The 18,601-nt window shown below is 37.8% G+C and overlaps 1 protein-coding gene across 2 annotated transcripts in view; it reads right to left on the bottom strand.

Annotated features, from left to right (window-relative positions):
* PDZRN4 (PDZ domain containing ring finger 4) overlaps positions 1–18,601 on the bottom strand; it is a 430,067-nt gene that overhangs the window by 15,496 nt on the left and 395,970 nt on the right. For both annotated transcript variants that reach the window (XM_055580837.1, XM_055580846.1), the window contains 2 exons: positions 7,295–7,393; positions 4,837–4,899 (listed from right to left, as the gene is read on the bottom strand). In XM_055580837.1, the coding sequence (XP_055436812.1) occupies positions 4,837–4,899; positions 7,295–7,393 (162 nt within the window). The remainder of the gene's footprint in view (positions 1–4,836; positions 4,900–7,294; positions 7,394–18,601) is intronic.

Below are 18,601 nucleotides of genomic sequence, written 5' to 3'. Positions count from 1 at the left end.
ATTGATATTGAGACAAAAAATGCAGCCATAGGTTTCATCAAAGATTCTTCTCATGGAATGAAAAGACTTGAGCAATGGAAACATAGCTTTCCACCTTCATTTGCTTTGTTTCCTGAATGATGGCTCATAGCTGAAGCATTGCTTGTGGGAAAACAGCTTCCTATGTCTGGAAACACCATGCAGACAGAAAGAGTGAAGGAGCCAGAAACAAAGGGAGGACATAGATGAGGAATGGAGTCATCACTGTTTAATGAAAGACTTCCATTTCAAGACAATAGAGGGGAAAAAGGAGAGGAAGAAGGCAATATGTAACTTTGTTATCAATTAAAAAAAAAAGCCTGCTAGATAATATATCTGTCTCATTTTTCTGTGCATGGGCATATGTAAACATTAGTTTAAAAATGGATATTATCTTGGCTTAGAAGAGAATTGTGGCAATTACAAAGAGAAATCAGCCAAAATCCCACTTCAGGCCTAATCTCCTGTACACGCATATGAGTGTGTGTGTGTGTGTGTGTGTGGCTTCTCAGGTGGCACTAGTAGTAAAGAGCCTCCCTACCAGTGCAGGAGACATAAGAGATGAGTGTTCAGTCCCTGGGTCAGGAAGATCCCCTGGAGGAGGATATGGCAACCCACTCCAGTATTCTTGCCTGGAGAACCCTATGGACAAAGGAGCCTGACAGGCTACAGTCTATAGGGCAGCAAAGAGTCAGACATGACTGAAGTGACTTAGTATGTGAATGTGTGTAAAAACTTAGAAGTCTAGAAGTGTCTTCATATAGCTTCGTTTTTGTTAAAATTTGACAATTTTTAGGTTTTTCATGTCAGTGTACCATGGGCAGGTAGGCAACTAAAGTTTTTGGTATTCAACCAACTATAGGTGGTAGAATTTCTTATTTGAAAACCCAGAAATCTAAGCAAAAGAGGAAAGATTAATGTCAAATGTCTTGATATTTCACTGTGAAAAAGAAGGCAAAGGAAGCATAGAGATACAGAGGTGAAACAAACAGAAATAGAAGGAAAATAGTTATCCAAAAAAAAGCAAGTAAGAGTAGAAAGAAATGCTAAGGACCAGTTTAGGGCAGAGAAAGAAAGAACTGATTAGAGGTCTTATTGTTCCACTGTTTTGTTGAGCTTTTGCAGGTTTTGTCAGGGAATAATCCTTAGAAACATGACTGACTTTTCTGGCCAAGATTAGAAAAATATATACTTACATGGAATACTATATGCTTACCCTGCCAAAGAGAATGTGAGAATAGAACACTCTTTCCTTTAGATAGTCAATCATGTATGTGTCTTTAATTTTTCTCTCTGGCTCAGCACTACAATTTTGTTAAAGGACTTCCCCATATTAATTCCTGGGAACACATCTAATACAACCAGTTTGTGGCCATAGCACAGCAAATAGGCTGTCAAGCACTTGCAGAGGAAAAAAAAACAAAACGCATGAGAGCTAGAATATGTTCTCATGAAGCTGGGTCATAGTTTCTCTTATGATCCCTACCTTCTATCAATATTGTGTGAATACCCGTGTGTGTGTGTGGTGCCACTGAGGAAGGTTCTCTAACATGTCCACTGAGCACTACAGTTAGAAAATTTTAGCCACACAATGAGGGCAGAGCCATAGAGGTACTATACTTAGGTCATTGTGAACAGGAAATTAAAATCACAATTGCTTCAACAAGATTCATTCAAATCAAAGCCAGCCAGGAAAGCTAAAGGATGAGAAGATATCCTCTCTTTCTCCTACTCTCATCTCCCTGGGAAAGGAGTCATTAATTGTTCATTACAGTGTATCCCATAATCTCCTTACCAGCCACACAGGAGCTATTTGTCTATGAGTACAATTTTGTCACGGTTTTCTTTAATATAATTTTACTCTCACTCTTAAGACTCTTTGTTTCCTGTGTGTGCAGATAGAACTGAATTCCAGGCTTTTTAACGTGACAGGTATTTACTCATTAGATGTGACATATTTGTCACTGAATATAAACTAATCAGGCAAACCACAGCACTTTATCAATCCTGCTGCTGTTTCAATGAACCAGCTCCATTACGGAATGCCTTATTATCCAGAAAAATTTTTATCTGATAACTTTAACTGCCCACAATATAGCCAAAAATAAGGAAGCGTCAGAACATGTGGTATGCAACTATGGAAACACATGTACTCTACAACTGTTGAAGTCTACCTGCAGAACTAACAGGTGCCATTTCACTAATTGTATTTGTGTATTGTGTATCTAACTGTATTTTACTAACTGTATTTGGGATGTGGTGAGCTAGAAACTAGGCAGGGAGTCTGTGAGGCTGCAGTAGTGAATATGGAGTGTGGTGAGTAGAAGGTGAGAGGAAAAAGTGACAGCTGGTAACAGCAGGAGGAAAATGACAAAACACAGAAAAAGTAGCCAGTGGCTCAGACGGTAAAGCGTCTGCCTGCAGTGCAGGAGACCTGGGTTTGATTCCTGGGTTGGGAATATCCCCTGGAGAAGGAAATGGCAACCCACTCCAGCACTCTTGCCTGGAAAATCCCATGGACAGAGGAACCTGATAGGCTACAGTCCATGGGTTGCAAAGAATTGGACACAACTGAATGACTTCACTAGGGTCATTTAATATCAGGGCACACAATCTTCCAGACCTTTCAGTCACTGAGCATTTTATTCCATTATAGTATTGGGTGGTGATGGCTGGGTATGATGTGACCCTCAGTATCAAAGGAAGGTTACATTCTTTTCAGTTGACTTAATTGAAGATATTAACAAAGTAAACAACACATTTAAAATGATTCATAAGTCAAATACTAACGAAATATTTTTGAAGCTTCATTATCTGGATGGCACAGTAAAATACTATGCTTTTTATTAATGAGGATACATAGTTAAAGCTTTACTCCTCCATCTATTCTGGCACTCTACTGAATATCTGTGTTTTATCCCCTCATTTATTCATATGTGTGAAAGAGATATTGAAAATAGAGTAGCAGACAAGACTAAGTCTTCTTGATTCACTTTTCCTGCCCCTGAATTATCCAGTGACAGACACATCCCATTTTGTTTAATCACAAAGGAGCTCACTAAAGTTGAAATTATATATTCTTGAAGTTTCCTAAGAACTAGTGGGACCATGAATAATCTCCAATTCTTTCCTAATTGGAGCTTTAGTAGAGGGTCCCTGATGAAAAAGGAGTTCTATGGCCTCTCACTGGAGCAGGGAAGGAGTATGGAGAAGGGGTGTGATTTGGTGAGTGTCCCCCTAAAGAAAGGAAAGGAAACAGCAGAAGGCTGAGTAGGACAGCCCTCTGGTGTGGCACAGCTTTCTCACAACAATGCCACATTGTACTGCCATCGTCTGGGTTTGCAGCTGTCTTCCCAATTACACAGGGAGTGTCCCAAAGGCTGCCATGGCAGCTTGTTTATTGTAAAGCCCTCATTCCAGGTAGTGTTGAATCCAAATGTATTGAATCAAAAGAAATATTTTTCAGGGGTTCATATCTAAGAAGGAGAAATGGGAATGATAGATATAACAACTAAAAGTTTTACAGAATATATCAACAGGTTGTAACTTCTTTAATGTGTCATTTGAGCCCTCCTTCCTCTTTTACAGGTGTGATCTGCTTCCCTGGTCGTTCAGATGGTAAAAAATCTACCTGCAATGCAGGAGACCAGGGTTCTATCCCTGTGTCAGGAAGATCTCCTGGAGAAAGAAATGGTTACCTATTCTAGTCCCTAGAGGAGGAAATGGCAACTGAAACCAGTATTCTTGCCTGAAAAAATTCCATGGACAGCGGAGCCTGACAGGCTGCAGTCCACAGGGTCGCAAAGAGTCAGACACAACTGAGTAACTGAACTGAACAGGAACCCACTCCAGTATTCTTGTCTGGAGAATTCTATAGACAGAGGAGCCTGGTGGGCTACTGTCCATGGGGTTGCAGTATCGAACATGATGGAGCGACGAACACTTTCATTTTTTTTTTCTTTTTTCTGCAGCGAAATTCAAAGGCCTCTGTTCTTATTTTGGGGGTTACATTGGATACAAGAGCTGGGGTGCTGTGTGTCTTCCTGCAGCCACTCTTTATGGGAAAGGACTCAAAAGTGACAAAGAGGGTCAAGGAAGATTTATGATAGAAACTTTGGCTTTCAAGGTTTTTCCTGATTTGGCTTGGAACTCTTTCCAGTTTATACATCTCCCATAAGGTGCTTACCATCTCTGTTGTTAAACTGAAATTCAGTCCATCTCTATGTTTTCATGTGTCCATCCTCCACCTGTCCTCAGCAACTCATTTGTAAATAGTTAAGACTTCATATTTCTAAACTTTCATCATAATGGAACACTGGGATCACTGTTTACATAATTTATTGTGGAAAAGGCAGCAATAAATGCTGTTGATGCCAGTAACAACAGCAGTCCATGCTTATTACACACCATACACTTATTTCTGGCCATGTACTTATTACTCATTAAGCACATCACAGGTTTAATCACATCTAACCTTTGCCACCATATATTTTACTGTTATCATTCTTTAAGATGAGGAAACAGTCTTACAATGAGAAGTTAAGTAAAGCTTCCAAGTAAGTGATGGAGCTGGAAGCTGAAGCTGAGGTATCTGAGTCCAGAGATTATGTCTTACTAAAATTATTAGCTAATAATCCTTAATAAATGGCACTATCAATTTTTTTTAAAAAAAGGTTTGAATGATAGCTTTAGTTTTGTAGATGTTACTATCCAGAAACAAAGGGAAATCATTTTCTCTAATATTTTTCAAGGTGTGAAATAAAATGAAAGCTGTTGGACAGATAGAAGGAAACTAGAGAGAATAACTGCACCACGTACTTGCAAAATACGATCCCCTTCTCGAATTCGGCCGTCTTTGGCAGCGATGCTGTTTGGATCCACCTGTAAGGGAGAGGACACAGTGTCAGCTGGATATGCAATATCGTCCCCAGAAACTTAAATTTCTGTGTAAATATGGTTCATGTTTTTCTATTGAGTTATAGGGGGCATGCCAAATTTTTCTCTGTCAACTGATTCTAAAAATGTTAATGAGCTATTTTAGAATTAATCATAATAAAATTAAGGAGAACGAAGCCCAATTTGATCTGTAGACCACTTTTCTCTCCCTCCCTCTCTTTCTTTCATTCTTCCTTTTATCCTTTCCCCCTTTTTTATTTTATTTTTTTTACAATTGTTCACTCATTTCTGTATCCCAACTGTCAGATGTTGTTTTCAGCTGACATGATCCTCAGATGATGTTAATACCAGAATTCTCTGGACCCAGGAAATGTACTTTCTGCTAGGGTGATTTTTAAATCCTGCCTTAGCTGTCTGAGAAAACCTGATAGCTATATTCTTAAGTCCATACTTATTAAAGGGATTTCTGTGTTATGATCACACAAATTTATAAAGGGATTTATAATCTATGCAGCTCAAAAAGTGAAAAAAAATCCTACCCATGCAGATTATCACTAGACACTACTTTACATGTAGGGTGAAGTATATTAACCATCATTTATTTTAGAATAAATAGATATTTAAATCTCTTTTAAGAGCTTATCCACACTTTAATTGGCCAAACTTGAGTGATGACTTACTGTTCACGGGAGGTAATTTCATCTAGCACACATTTCACATGATGGCTTCCAATCATTTATTGGAGCTTATTCCAGCAAAGCCTTTTTTTTTTTTCTTTAAGGAAAATATTTCAAGTGTAGCATAAGGTTGATCCATCCTATCCAGATGTTAGATATTACTTTTCTAATTAGGTAGTGCCACCCAATAAATGAGTTTTAAGTGATCAGTCAAGAACAAAAGACGCTCTTGTGGCGTTTCTTACTATTCCTGAAGCACAAAGTTCCAAAGCTGACATGTTTAAATTGTAAACAGAGACTTACCTGAAGGAAATGATGGATAATTAATTAATTGTATCCTATTTAGAAGCCATTCACAATTTAAAACTTTGTCTTCAGAACTATAATCAAACTAATATTAAAATTCTGTATTTATACTTCCATACATATTACAAAAGATAATTCTGCATATGTTGCCTTATACTTCCTCACCATAATCAGAAGGGGTTTCATAGTTGTTTATTTAAAAGAGATATATATGCAAGTCAAATATTCTCTGGAAATTTCTTCACAGTAAGAACCAGTCAGTAGATTTTTTGGTAAAGTGATAAAGATTAACATTTATATTTATAGAATTTCATAATTTTCTAAGTACATTATCTTTTCCTAGTCTAAAAACCTCTATGAAAGCAATATTAAAAGCATTGTTGTATTGAATTTCTAGTTAAGGAAACTGAAGCTTTGTAAGTTATGTAATGTTTTCAAGGTCATGGCCAAGAAAATTTGAAATAGCACAGGAGAGCAATTAGTATTTAGTTTGTCTAACCTCTGGGTTCATGCACATACATATAATATGCATGATTTCACATACATATGTGTGTATACATATACATATGCAGGAATTAGATAACATGTATACACGTATGTGCTGGCATGTACATAGGTGATTTTTAATCATATCTGCATACATAATACCTTACTACTTCTCATAAAATGATTCTTTTGGGAGTTTCAAAAATCACCTATAAAAATAAACTTTGCTTCACTTTTTTTCAAAATAATTTAACACTGAAGGTATTTCACATTTAAGTACTTCACTTTTTCAATTGAAGTATAGTTGATTTTATTCTTTTTCATATTCTTTTCCATTGTAACTTATTATAGGATATTGAATATAGTTCCCTGAGTCAATACCTCACTTTTTGAAAGTGATTATGCAGTTGAATAAAACAAACTAATGGATGCATTTCTTGGCTATGATATTCAAATTTATCAGTCTTCAGCAGAGTAAAATATTAGATTTTTTATTTAGATTTTAGATTTAAAATATTAGATGTGAATATTAGATTTAAAACAATTAGTTAATGCGATTGCTAACAAGTCAGATAAAAGACACAGCAGGAATTGAAGGACAAATGTTTGCTGATCAAAAACTTTGCCTGACTTCCTGCATACTTATGGGACTTTATTCAAATTTAGACAATGTTACCATTTTTGCACTCTTTCTTACTAGGATTATGCAGTGAAAGCATCCACATTAAATAAGCTGATAATAATTACATTACTTGGGCAACATAATTTACTTCTTTAATTGAAAATGACAAGTATTGGAACATGGCCAGTTCTTCACATTCAAGCCTCCCAAGGATTTTCTCATTGTGAGTCATTTCACTCCATTGCTCGCCGTCTGCCTCCCCTAATCTCTCTTCCATGCCATTTCTTACCTTGCTGACATAAATGCCGGTGTCTTCTTCATCATCCGTTCGGTAACAGACTGTCAGACCCAGCTTCTCTTGACTGCTAACACGACACAACTCGACCTCCTGGGAGAAAAACACAGAGACCGACATTTATCTCAGAGAGAAATCCCACAGCAGGATGCAGAACTCACTGATGGATCTGGGTCATCCTGGGATGTTTTCACAACTATTACCTGACATTTGAATTAACCTATGGTACCAAAATCCTCAAAATTCACTCCCAACATATATATCTGTATGATCAGGCCAACATTTAAAATTTTCATTATAAAGCTGGAGATGCACTTTTTTTTGCATTGTCATAAAACAAAAAACTCACAAATGATGTTCAAACAAAATATGTATAAATCAATAATGTGGAATCAAGAAAATACTTGAGAATGTCAATGTAGGTAGCAAAATGTTTATAAAACTATTCAGAGTTCCTGTCTTTTTATTTTAATAAAACAAAATAAAATTAAAATAAAAAAGAACTGGACTCTGCATCAATTCTTCTTTTGAGTTCTATATATGATGATAATCAGAGTTTTGTGTAGCTAGGCCAAGGTTTTCTATTATCTTCTAACAACTCTCAGCCTTGGAAAGAAATGGGTTCGTCCAGGCTGCAGCAAGAGACATCAACAGTCATATGGGCAGAGGCAATGATTCAAAATGCAGCAGTAAATGAACAAGGAATCACATTTACTGAAACACATGGCTAAGGGGCTTGAAATGTCAGTCCTTAGGTAATGTATATTGAATCTGTTTCCTGATTTATGTTCAGTAAAATAATAATAAATTTCAGTGTATTTCATTTTTATATAATGAAATAGACTTGTACTGCTCTCAGAAGCAGATGACTTTAGAATAAATTGCATAATTCCAAACAGTAAAACACCAATTCGTGCTCTTATCATGGAGAACGTGTTCCTATTGGATGGAGCATATAAGGCCCCTTAGTAAATAATCAGATGAGGAAGAGCAGAATAAATTTAAACTGGAAATAACCAAATGACCAAATCTAGACCAAGTTTCTAAAACTCAGGTTTTGTGGGAGTTATGCATTTGTCTATCTTGCTTAATACTCTTTTTCACTAGGGCCTAGAACAGGGCCAGTCTCAGTGTGGGATCTCAGTCCATGATGGTTGAAGGATAATGGCTTTTATTTCAAAACATGTCTGAGTGTAAACCAATTTTTTTTGTAAACCAATAATCAATCTTTCCTCTTTAATTGGAGATAGATTTTGTGTGCATGCATTGAGTGTGTGTGTGTGTGTGTATATGTGAATGAAGGGAATAAAGTTTAATATGGTATCCATTATCTCAAGTAGTTACCAGGACTAAATAAAGAGATACTCACTCAATTTCAAATTAGAGGATATTTCCAGTACACACTGCTACATTTAAAGAAATATCTTCCATTTTAAATTTGTATTTCACTGAAGGACTTGTCATTGGAAAATAACCATTTATTTTAATGACATACTGCAAACCATATGTTTCTACTTGCCATAGGTAAATCCTTAACAAAGATAGACTGTCATAAGCTCCAGTGACCAACAATTTCACAGCTAATAGCAAATAAAAGAAAATTTAAATCGTGCATCTTGAGACATGTACTACAAATTGGTGAAGTACATGAAACCATGACCAATGCTGACTTTCCAGCTGGTGGACAAAGATACTCTAAATTACACTACAGGACTTAAAAAGGGCATGGCATATGCTGAACAACAACAAAAAAACTCTTTTCACCTAGAGGAAAAATAGGAAACAGTGACATGTTTTATCACCAGCCGCAAAAAGTATACACTCATGACGGGCATTTTCAAAACTGGCAACAATTAATGCCTCCAGAGGGAAATACTTGACTAAAACTGTAACATTATGAAGGACTTACAGCAACAAAAGAGCTCTAATTACAGCAATGAAGTATATACAGTTAAGGAGTAAAGAAGTTTGTGATTCCTAAGAGGCCTACAAGGAAATCTAAACATCCCATAAAAAACTTATGGGATGAGAGTGGGAACTTAAAATTAAAGCAAATGTGGAGCTGAAATCCATTGACTTTCTTTGTCCTTTCCAATAGCACAAGAGAAACACCCCACGTTGCGGGAAGTCATCTCCAGAGGGAAGCATTCCTTTTCTGAGTGTTTTCTCTGCACTCTCAATGGTGTACTATTGTTTTGGTGTTTGTTTAAAAGACGCATATCTAAATATCCTGTAATAAATGTGGAACCAATCTATAAAAACAAAAAGGACAAAATCACCCATACAATATCAATATTGCAAACCATTTAATAATCACAAGGAAACGGAGATCTGAGAAACCGAGGTCATGTTGAATCTGAGCAAAATTGTGAAGCAGGCCTCGAAATTACCCACAGCACCTTTGTTTTCAATAACATCTCCTCCCCTGCCCTTTTAAGATACTGGACACCCTGCTTCTATTTCTTTAGCTTCCTGGAGTTCCTACGGTCTGCTTACCTAGGAAGCCATCGGTATTCAGGTTTGTCATCCTAATTACCTCATAGCAAAACCTGGCACTTGGTATCATCTTCCATTATCTCACAATTAGCTCTTGAGAGATAAAGACAATTGAAAATTAATAAATATTTCCTAAGGGGATCATTATTAATAATTTTTTAAAATGTTGTCCCATCCAGTGTTTGGTTTACACCAATAAAGACTGAGCATACAATTCTTATTACAAGCCTTAATTCAAAGGACTGAACTTATGGAAGTAAGATTCCAGGCTCTGAAGAAGACTCAAGTGAGATTTCCTGCAGCCCACAAACCACCTAACACAAGCCTCAAGAGTGGACTTGCAATTCTTTCTTTGGTTGAGAATGTTTCAGGTATTACATATTTCATATTGGTACACAGAAGCATACACTTTAAAATCAAAGTTTCTTTAATTCTATGACCAAATAATTTATAAGCCGCTAGCAGCTGTAGACCATTTTGTTTGTATGAGGCAAAGGTGGCATTGTAAAGGCTGCTTATCTGAAAGGAATCCTCTAGCCCAGGTTTCATTTAGTATTCTCTTCACAATGCACACAAGCCTCTGACTTCTGAAGAAACAACCTCCTGGTAATAGAGAATGTTTTCCCTAACAACTTTCATGCCTTTCCCTCTGTCACGAGGAAGCTGTTTGATGAAAAACATAAAAGTGAAATGCTATCTCTGTACATTTTCTTCGTGAAGACAATTCTCGGGCATCTATAAATCAAAGCCAAGCCTGCCTGGATGGCACTGCCAACCATCCATAACGCATTTGCGACTAGAGTGGAAGAATCACTTCATACACCTGGTGAAACCACATTAATTTTGGCTTAAATGTGCTTTAAGATCTTATGTTCTGGGAATATGTATAATCCCTTAAAAAATCATGCCATAATATTTAATCCTGTGAGAAATTGATTATGAAGGTTGAGGGTGGAGTAAGAGATTAAAGTTAGTTAGTAGAGTTTACTGTGAAACATCCTTCGAATTGTAGAAAGAATGGGATTTTTATATAAATTGGTTGCACTACAGTGCTGTGAAAATTTTATATTTTTATGATTCAGTCTCAGGTGGAACAAGGAAGTTAAAAAAAATAAACACACTTTTCCTTTTTAGGTGGAATTCTCGTATTGGAAGATCTGAGGCTTGAAGCTGCCTGCAATGTCCTTTTATTGGAGTATAATTGCTTTACAATGTTGTGTTAGTTTCTGCTGTACAACAATGTGAATTTAAGCAAATTGTTTCTACACTCTAGAGACCTTGCTGCCCATGGCATGAGTGAGAAAATTCAGAGGCAATCAATACTACGGGGCTTCCTCTGAGGCTTAGTGGTAAAGAATCCACCTTCAATGAGGGAGCTGCACAAGACATGGGTTCGATCCCTGGGTCGGGAAGATCACCTGGAGGAGGGCACAGCTACCCACTCTAGTATTCTTGCCTGGAGAATCCCATGGACAGAGGAGCCTGGCAGGCTGCAGTCCATAGGCTCACAGAGTCGGACATGACTGAAGCAACTTAGCACAGCATGGCAGTCAGTACTACACAAGTCAGAATGAAAACCAGGGCTAGACAGGATGGTCACCGATACCAGTTGACAATCCAGAGATGGGGTCTAGTGTGTTCATAGTTTTCTTTTAGTTTTATTTCCTTTTTATTTATAAGACAACGTGTGCTGTGTTGTGCTTAGTTGCTCAGTAATGTCCAACTCTTTCCGACCCCATGGACTGTAGCCCACAAGGCTCCTCTGTCCATGAGGCATTCTCCACGCAAGAATACTGGAGTGGGTTGCCATGCCCTCCTCCAGGAGATCTTCCCAACCCAGGGAGAGAACCCAGGGCTCTTGCAATGAAGGCAGATTCTTTACCATCTGAACTACCAGGGAAGCCCAAGAATACTGGAGTGGGTAGCCTATCCCTTCTTCAGGGGAACATCCTGACCCATGAATTGAACTGGGGCCTCCTGCATTGCAGGCAGGTTTTTTACCAGCTGAGTTACTCGGGAAGCCCCATAAGACAACATACCAACTATTTTATCAGCTTAGCTTTAATCATATATAACTACCTTAAATTCTGTACCGTTTATTACTAACTAGTGAAGTACCACACTTGGTTGTGGATGCTTGGGGCTGGTGCACTGGGACGACCCAGAGGGATGGAATGGGGAGGGAGGAGAGAGGAGGGTTCAGGATGGGGAACACATGTATACCTGTGGCGGATTCATTTTGATATTTGGCAAAACTAATACAATTATGTAAAGTTTAAAAATAAAATAAAATTTAAAAAAAAAGAAAAAAAAATAAAATGAATTAAGTGGGAAATATGAAAACTTTAACCTCTACATCCATGAGAAGCTTAGATACTCTACTATAGAAAAATTGTTTCGATTCACTATCTCCTGGATAGTGAAAATCAGGAACAAAGTTCAATAAGAAATAAACAAAAAACCTCCTGAAATACTCAAATTGTGGTCACATTGCAGGTTTGGACACCTCAACTCCAAACATTCATACAAATTACTGTAACTAGTAATTAAATCACATTTTGTAGAGACATTAGGATAAAAGTGAAACACATGGTCTTGTCTTTACATTAACACCTTTTATCTCACCACTGAGATGAAGTGAATGATTGGTGAAGACTCAACCACTTTCCCTTCTTGATGATGTTGTCGCAAAATATAGATAGTATTTAGCTCCCAGTTTCCTGTTCTTAGAGACTTTCTCTTTCTGGATCCTTTGAGTAATAAAGGATTTCCTTGACCCAGACTGTCTCCTTCTTGCGGCCTCTGAATCACCTTAGGAAGTCTTAAATTACCCATTTGGAATACATTTTACACCTTAACAAAGAAAAAGATGTTAATTTTGTTTATACTTTTAACTGAGGGAGGGAATGGATTCATGAGGCCAGTAATTGAGTGCATGTCATGAAATCTGGACCAGGAATAGAAATGGGAAACTTAACATCAAGGTGAGTGCGAGAAGTGGTTTGTTTCATTCTGCTCTGTCAGTTATAGAGCAGGCCGGCTTCATGCACACCTGCCCTTTAATGGACTTTCACTCAGCCCTGCTCTGTCTGCATCAAAGCACAAAGACAGGGGAGGAAACCACAGAAACATGCTGGTTACATCAGACATGTTTTTTCCCTTATTTTGAGCTTGTGCCTTTTGAGAAAGCTGCACTTGTTTTTAGATATTAGGATCATATAGTTTACCTTTGTAACCCTGGGTTTTTCAGAGTTGACACTTGAGATTTGAACAAAACATTAAATGATCATTTATTAGCTTACAAATGGCAACAATGCTAAATACCCATAGTCATTTTTTGTCTATGTTTTGTGATTTGTATGTTAGCTCTTGGCTGGTCTCCATCAAAATAATTCAACATATCATAGCAATCTATGGAAAAGACTACTCCAAAATGTTATCTCCATAGTTGCTTTACTTCTAAAATATCCACTTTAGCATTTCATGCTCTGATAACAGCTCAGATACTCTTCCATTCCCACTCCAGCATTTGTGCTGTCTCAGGGGACTTTGAACTAGTTGACTTTTCACTATCAATATCCCTTATGCCCTCTCCTTGACCAGCTTGAAACTGCAGTTAGTAACGATACTCTTTTAAAATTCCAGAACCCCCTCACTGTTCTCTGCCATCACCATCAGTTCAGTTCGGTTCAGTTCAGTTGCTCAGTCGTGTCCGACTCTTTGCGCCCCCATGAATCGCAGCACGCCAGGCCTCCCTGTCCATCACCAACTCCCAGAGTTCACTCAGACTCACGTCTATCGAGTCAGTGATGCCATCCAGCCATCTCATCCTCTGTCACCCCCTTCTCCTCCTGCCCGCAATCCCTCCCAGCATCAGAGTCTTTTCCAATGAGTCAACTCTTCGCATGAGGTGGCCAAAGTACTGGAGTTTCAGCTTTAGCATCATTCATTCCAAAGAAATCCCAGGGCTGATCTCCTTCAGAATGGACTGGTTGGATCTCCTTGCAGTCCAAGGGACTCTTCAAGAGTCTTCTCCAGTACCACAGTTCAAAAGCATCAATTCTTTGGCGCTCAGCCTTCTTCACAGTCCAACTCTCACATCCATACATGACCACAGGAAAAACCATAGCCTTGACTAGACGAACCTTTGTTGGCAAAGTAATGTCACTGCTTTTCAATATACTATCTAGATTGATCATACCTTTCCTTCCAAGGAGTAAGTGTATTTTAATTTCATGGCTGCAGTCACCATCTGTAGTGATTTTGGAGCCCAAAAAAATAAAGTCTGACATTGTTTCCACTGTTTCCCCATCTATTTCCCATGAAGTGATGGGACCAGATGCCATGATCTTCGTTTTCGGAATGTTGAGCTTTAAGCCAACTTTTTCACTCTCCACTTTCACTTTCATCAAGAGGCTTTTGAGTTCCTCTTCACTTTCTGCCATAAGGGTGGTGTCATCTGCATATCTGAGGTTATTGATATTTCTCCCAGCAACCTTGATTCCAGCTTGTGCTTCTTCCAGCCCAGCGTTTCTCATGATGTACTCACCCAGCAAAGGTCAATCACTGTTAAGCCCAACTGTTCACTCCCTTGGGTTTTCACCTAAATGGCTGCAGTATGGTCCTGGAGGAAAAGGCACAGTCATGCAGACCACATGGACTGCTTTCACTGTAAATTCATTCCCACAAATCTCAAATGGGCCATCAACACTGCTTGACAACCCCACATGCTTCCCTTGTGAAGCTGCTCTTCTTTTTTCATATTTTCCAATAAAATATGCCCACTCTCAGCTTATGGCCTCCCCTCATACTTCACAGGATACTAAGAGATTTCTTATTATTTCAGCTTTGCACTCTCCCAGATGAGTTTTTTGCACCCGCTTTCTCTATTACTCTCCTATGGTGTCTTCTCTCTCTGAACTCATAGCCAATCATTCTATTTCACACTTTGTGGGGAAAAAAATAAACCATGAGATGGAAACTGCTATATCTTCCCTCCACTCAGCATATTAATCTAAAGTCATCTGTATCCACCCTGTAGACTAGAAACCCCACAACAATGATGATCCACTGTAGGTTGAGGGTCGCTGACAGAATCAACTAAAAAAAACTTGGAAGACATAATAGAATAGACTTGGTGTTCACCAAGCCTGAATTCCCAAGCAGAGAATTTTGACCATGTAAAGGCACAGAGATAGGGAAAGCATGACATGTTAGGTGAGCTTTAAGTAGTTAATGTGTGTGAAGCTAAGGGTTGGAGATTGGAGTGGGTGAGAGTTCATGGTGAAAAATAAAACTGGAAAAGTGGCAAGATCATGGAACAATGACTACACTATATTAAGTAATTAGATCTGCGAAAAAGTAAAGAAGACTAACTGAAAAGGAACTAACATAGTCTGATTCGCAGTTTGGAAAATGGCTACAGCAGTAGCGTGGCCCATAAGTTGTAGGGGTTAAGAAATGAGCACACAAGTGGGGAATGTTATCAACACATGAAGGAGAAGGTAAGGGTTTGAATGCCAACTGTGTCAGTCCTTAAACACTGTTGCTTTTATTGATGAAGAAAATGAAGCATAGAGATAAGTTAAGTAACTTGCCCAGAGACACGCAGTTAAGTCAGAGGCAGAGCTGAGATTCAAGTCCTAACTGAAGGAGTCAACTTCAGTTCTCAACAGCTCCTTCCTCTGTTTCCATATATAACTCGTTCTCATTTTTCTGTTTTCAGCTTAAATAATATCCTGGGTAGTGCCCCTCTCCATCACTCTTTCTAAAGCAGGGTCTTTAAACTTCTCTACAGAAATTTCACTGATTCTTAGAAACTTCTTGACAACTATGATTATTTATTCATTTTTATTAGCAAATTTCTGTTTTATTAGATTGCTTACTTTTATTGTCTGTTACCTTTACTATTCTATAAGCAGGTATTTTATGTAGTGTTTTTCATATCCCACAAGCCTTAGATATGAATCCACCTCTTGAGGACAGTGCCATGCCATCTTCATTGAATTCCTAATGCCAGCAAAATCTGGGAACTTACGAGAAGACCCACAGGCATCTTTTGGATGAGCTAACTACTATTGTGAAGTTGGATATAGACTATAATTGCTTTGGCATATTTGTACCTCAGTATAATTGTATTTAATTAAGTAGAATATATTCAGAAAACTGTTCAAACAATAAATGTGACTTATTCTCTTATAATCTCTGCCAACAAAATAATCAGAGTGAGCTGGAAAAATAAAGCAAAATTAACTATAAAGTACAAATTCTAAGAATTTCTCTAGCACATTTAGTGTGTATTCACTTTATTCACCTGATACTTTCTTAACACCTGCTATGTACCAAGGCCCATATTTAGCACTGGAAACTTTTATATACCAAACATTGTGATAAATGTTTTGGGAATAATGTCACATTTAGTTTTATAAAAATATGACAGGCTAATATAGTGCTTTGTAGTTATTTATGATCCAACCAGCGTTCAATTACTTTCTTTTTGGAAACATTAACCCATATTTCTTGTGCAGAATTGCATCTTCTTCTTTCTTTATCTGCTTGTTTGTTCAATGCTGATTTCAGCTTTGGGAGCAGTCATGTGACCCAGATATCAGTCAATGAGTGTATTTTATTCATTAACTGTAATGATCATTTTAAGAATGGATATTTGATAGAGTTTAATTAAGCCCATCAATATCAGGCCTGAGACCTTGGTAGAAACTATTGAGAAAAGAACACTTGTCTTTTCTGTTGTACTTGAGCATACAAGACTATAGGAACAGCTCAGATATTCATTTTCCCACAATATGTAGACCCTAGGAATAAATTCAGCAAAGAGGAGGTAAAAGCCAAAAAATGGAGAAAGATTGAAATTTAGTGGCATCATGTGAGCCCCTGCATCAAGTTATGCTTGAAACAGGATCTTCTGGAATTTTCAACTCAAAAAGTTAATACATCTCTTTTTCCCCTTAAGTATCTGTTTTGGGTCATCTGTTTTTTTGGATTAGAGTCCCCATTGACATTGGAAGATGTTACAAATTTTATTTTACATATAAAACAATTCAGGATCAGTATTTAGTAACTTACCTAAGGTTACTTAGCAACTATTTGTATGAGTCAGAAATTGAACATAGGTTTTTTTTTTTTCTTTTACTCTGAAGCTTGTTTTTTCAATCAATACACTCTTATAGTTCAATGATGATTTAAAAGCTCATTGTCTAGACATAAAGAACTCACAAAAGTGCAAAGACATACATAGTAAAAGATAGATGAGATGAGGCAAGCGTCAAGAGATGAGCCAAAAGAGGGAACGTTCCAGAGAGAAGCTACCTTCATGCAGAGGGTGAGAAGTTCAGTGTAGCTATTGCAAAGGGTGCTGAGGGGAATATGAAGAGAGGATGCCAGAGAGTTAAGTTAGGACCAAATTCTAAAAGGTCTCATGAAAAAAATACTGGGCAGAAAAAAGAGAGGGAGGCCAATATGCAAAATTTAGAGTGTTTCATATTCTATAAACTACAAAGAATTATGAAACTAAGACTATTGAAAGAAAGGATTTGATTGTTCAGCATTTAGCTGAGGCAGATGCATAAATTTCTTCTGTTTTATTTTCAAAACAGGTTAAGTTTTGAGAAAATTAATATAATCATAATTTATTTCACAGGATTATTTGGAAGGAAATTCGAGACACAACTTAACTTATCCTCCAACTTTTATTAATAGAAACGACTTCCCCACATTCACCTGATAATTTAGTGGCAGAGCTAAAATAGAAGCCAAGTCTCCTAACGTTTATTCAATCACTCCTAGTAACTGTTATCATGTCGGTTCTTATATTATTCCTTGAGCAATTCTCATCTGGGATGGTAAGTTGGGGTGTGCATGGAGAAGAGTGTTTTGGGATGGGAAAATCATTGCAAGAAATTAGAGAAGCTGATGGAGGTGGGTTATGAAGGTGAAATGTATGGAAGCAGGAACAAGATTGACCAGTGATGTTAGCTGTAAGGTAAACTGAATCATTGCTGGGCTGGATGAATCACTAGTTGGGATCAAGCTTGTTGAGAGAAATATTAACAATCTCAGATATGCTGATGATACCATTCAAATGGCAGAAAGTGAAGAGGAACTAAAGAGTTTCTTGATGAGGGTGAAAGAGAAGAGTGAAAAAGCTGCCTTGAAACTCAGCATGAAAAAAGGATCATGGCAGCTGGTCCCATCGCTTAATGGTGAATAGAAGGGGAAAATTGAAAACAGTGACAGATTTTATTTTGTTGGGCTCCAAGATCACTGTAAACCGTGACTGCAGCCATGAAATTGAAAAGACCCTTGCTCCTTGGAAGGAAAGCTATGACAAACCTAGACAGTGTATTAAAAAACAGAGACATCACTTTGCTGACAAAGACCCATATAGTCAAACCTATGGTTTTTCCAGTGGTCATGAATGGATGTGAGTTGGACCATAAAGAAGGCTGAGCGCTGAAAAACTGATGCTTTCGAATCGTGTTGTTGGAGACTTGTGAGAGTCCCTTGGACTGCAAGGAGATCAAACCAGTAAGACCTAAAGGAAATCAACCCTGAATGTTCTTTTAGGGTTGGAAAAGGACTGATGCTGAAACTAAAGCTCCAGTACTTCAGCTATCTTATGTGAAGAGCTGCTTCATTGAAAAGATCCTGATACTGGGAAAGATAGAAGACAAAAAGAGAAGAGGGCAGCACAGGATGAGATGGTTAGACAGTATCACTGACTCAATGGACACAAATCTGAGCAAACTCTGGGAAATAATGGATGACAGAGAAGCCTGGTGTGCTGCA

This window comes from Bubalus kerabau, chromosome 1 (genome assembly GCF_029407905.1).
Source record: "Bubalus kerabau isolate K-KA32 ecotype Philippines breed swamp buffalo chromosome 1, PCC_UOA_SB_1v2, whole genome shotgun sequence".
Classification (NCBI taxonomy): domain Eukaryota; kingdom Metazoa; phylum Chordata; class Mammalia; order Artiodactyla; family Bovidae; genus Bubalus; species Bubalus kerabau.
This window is presented reverse-complemented; position numbering and strand designations above follow the sequence as displayed.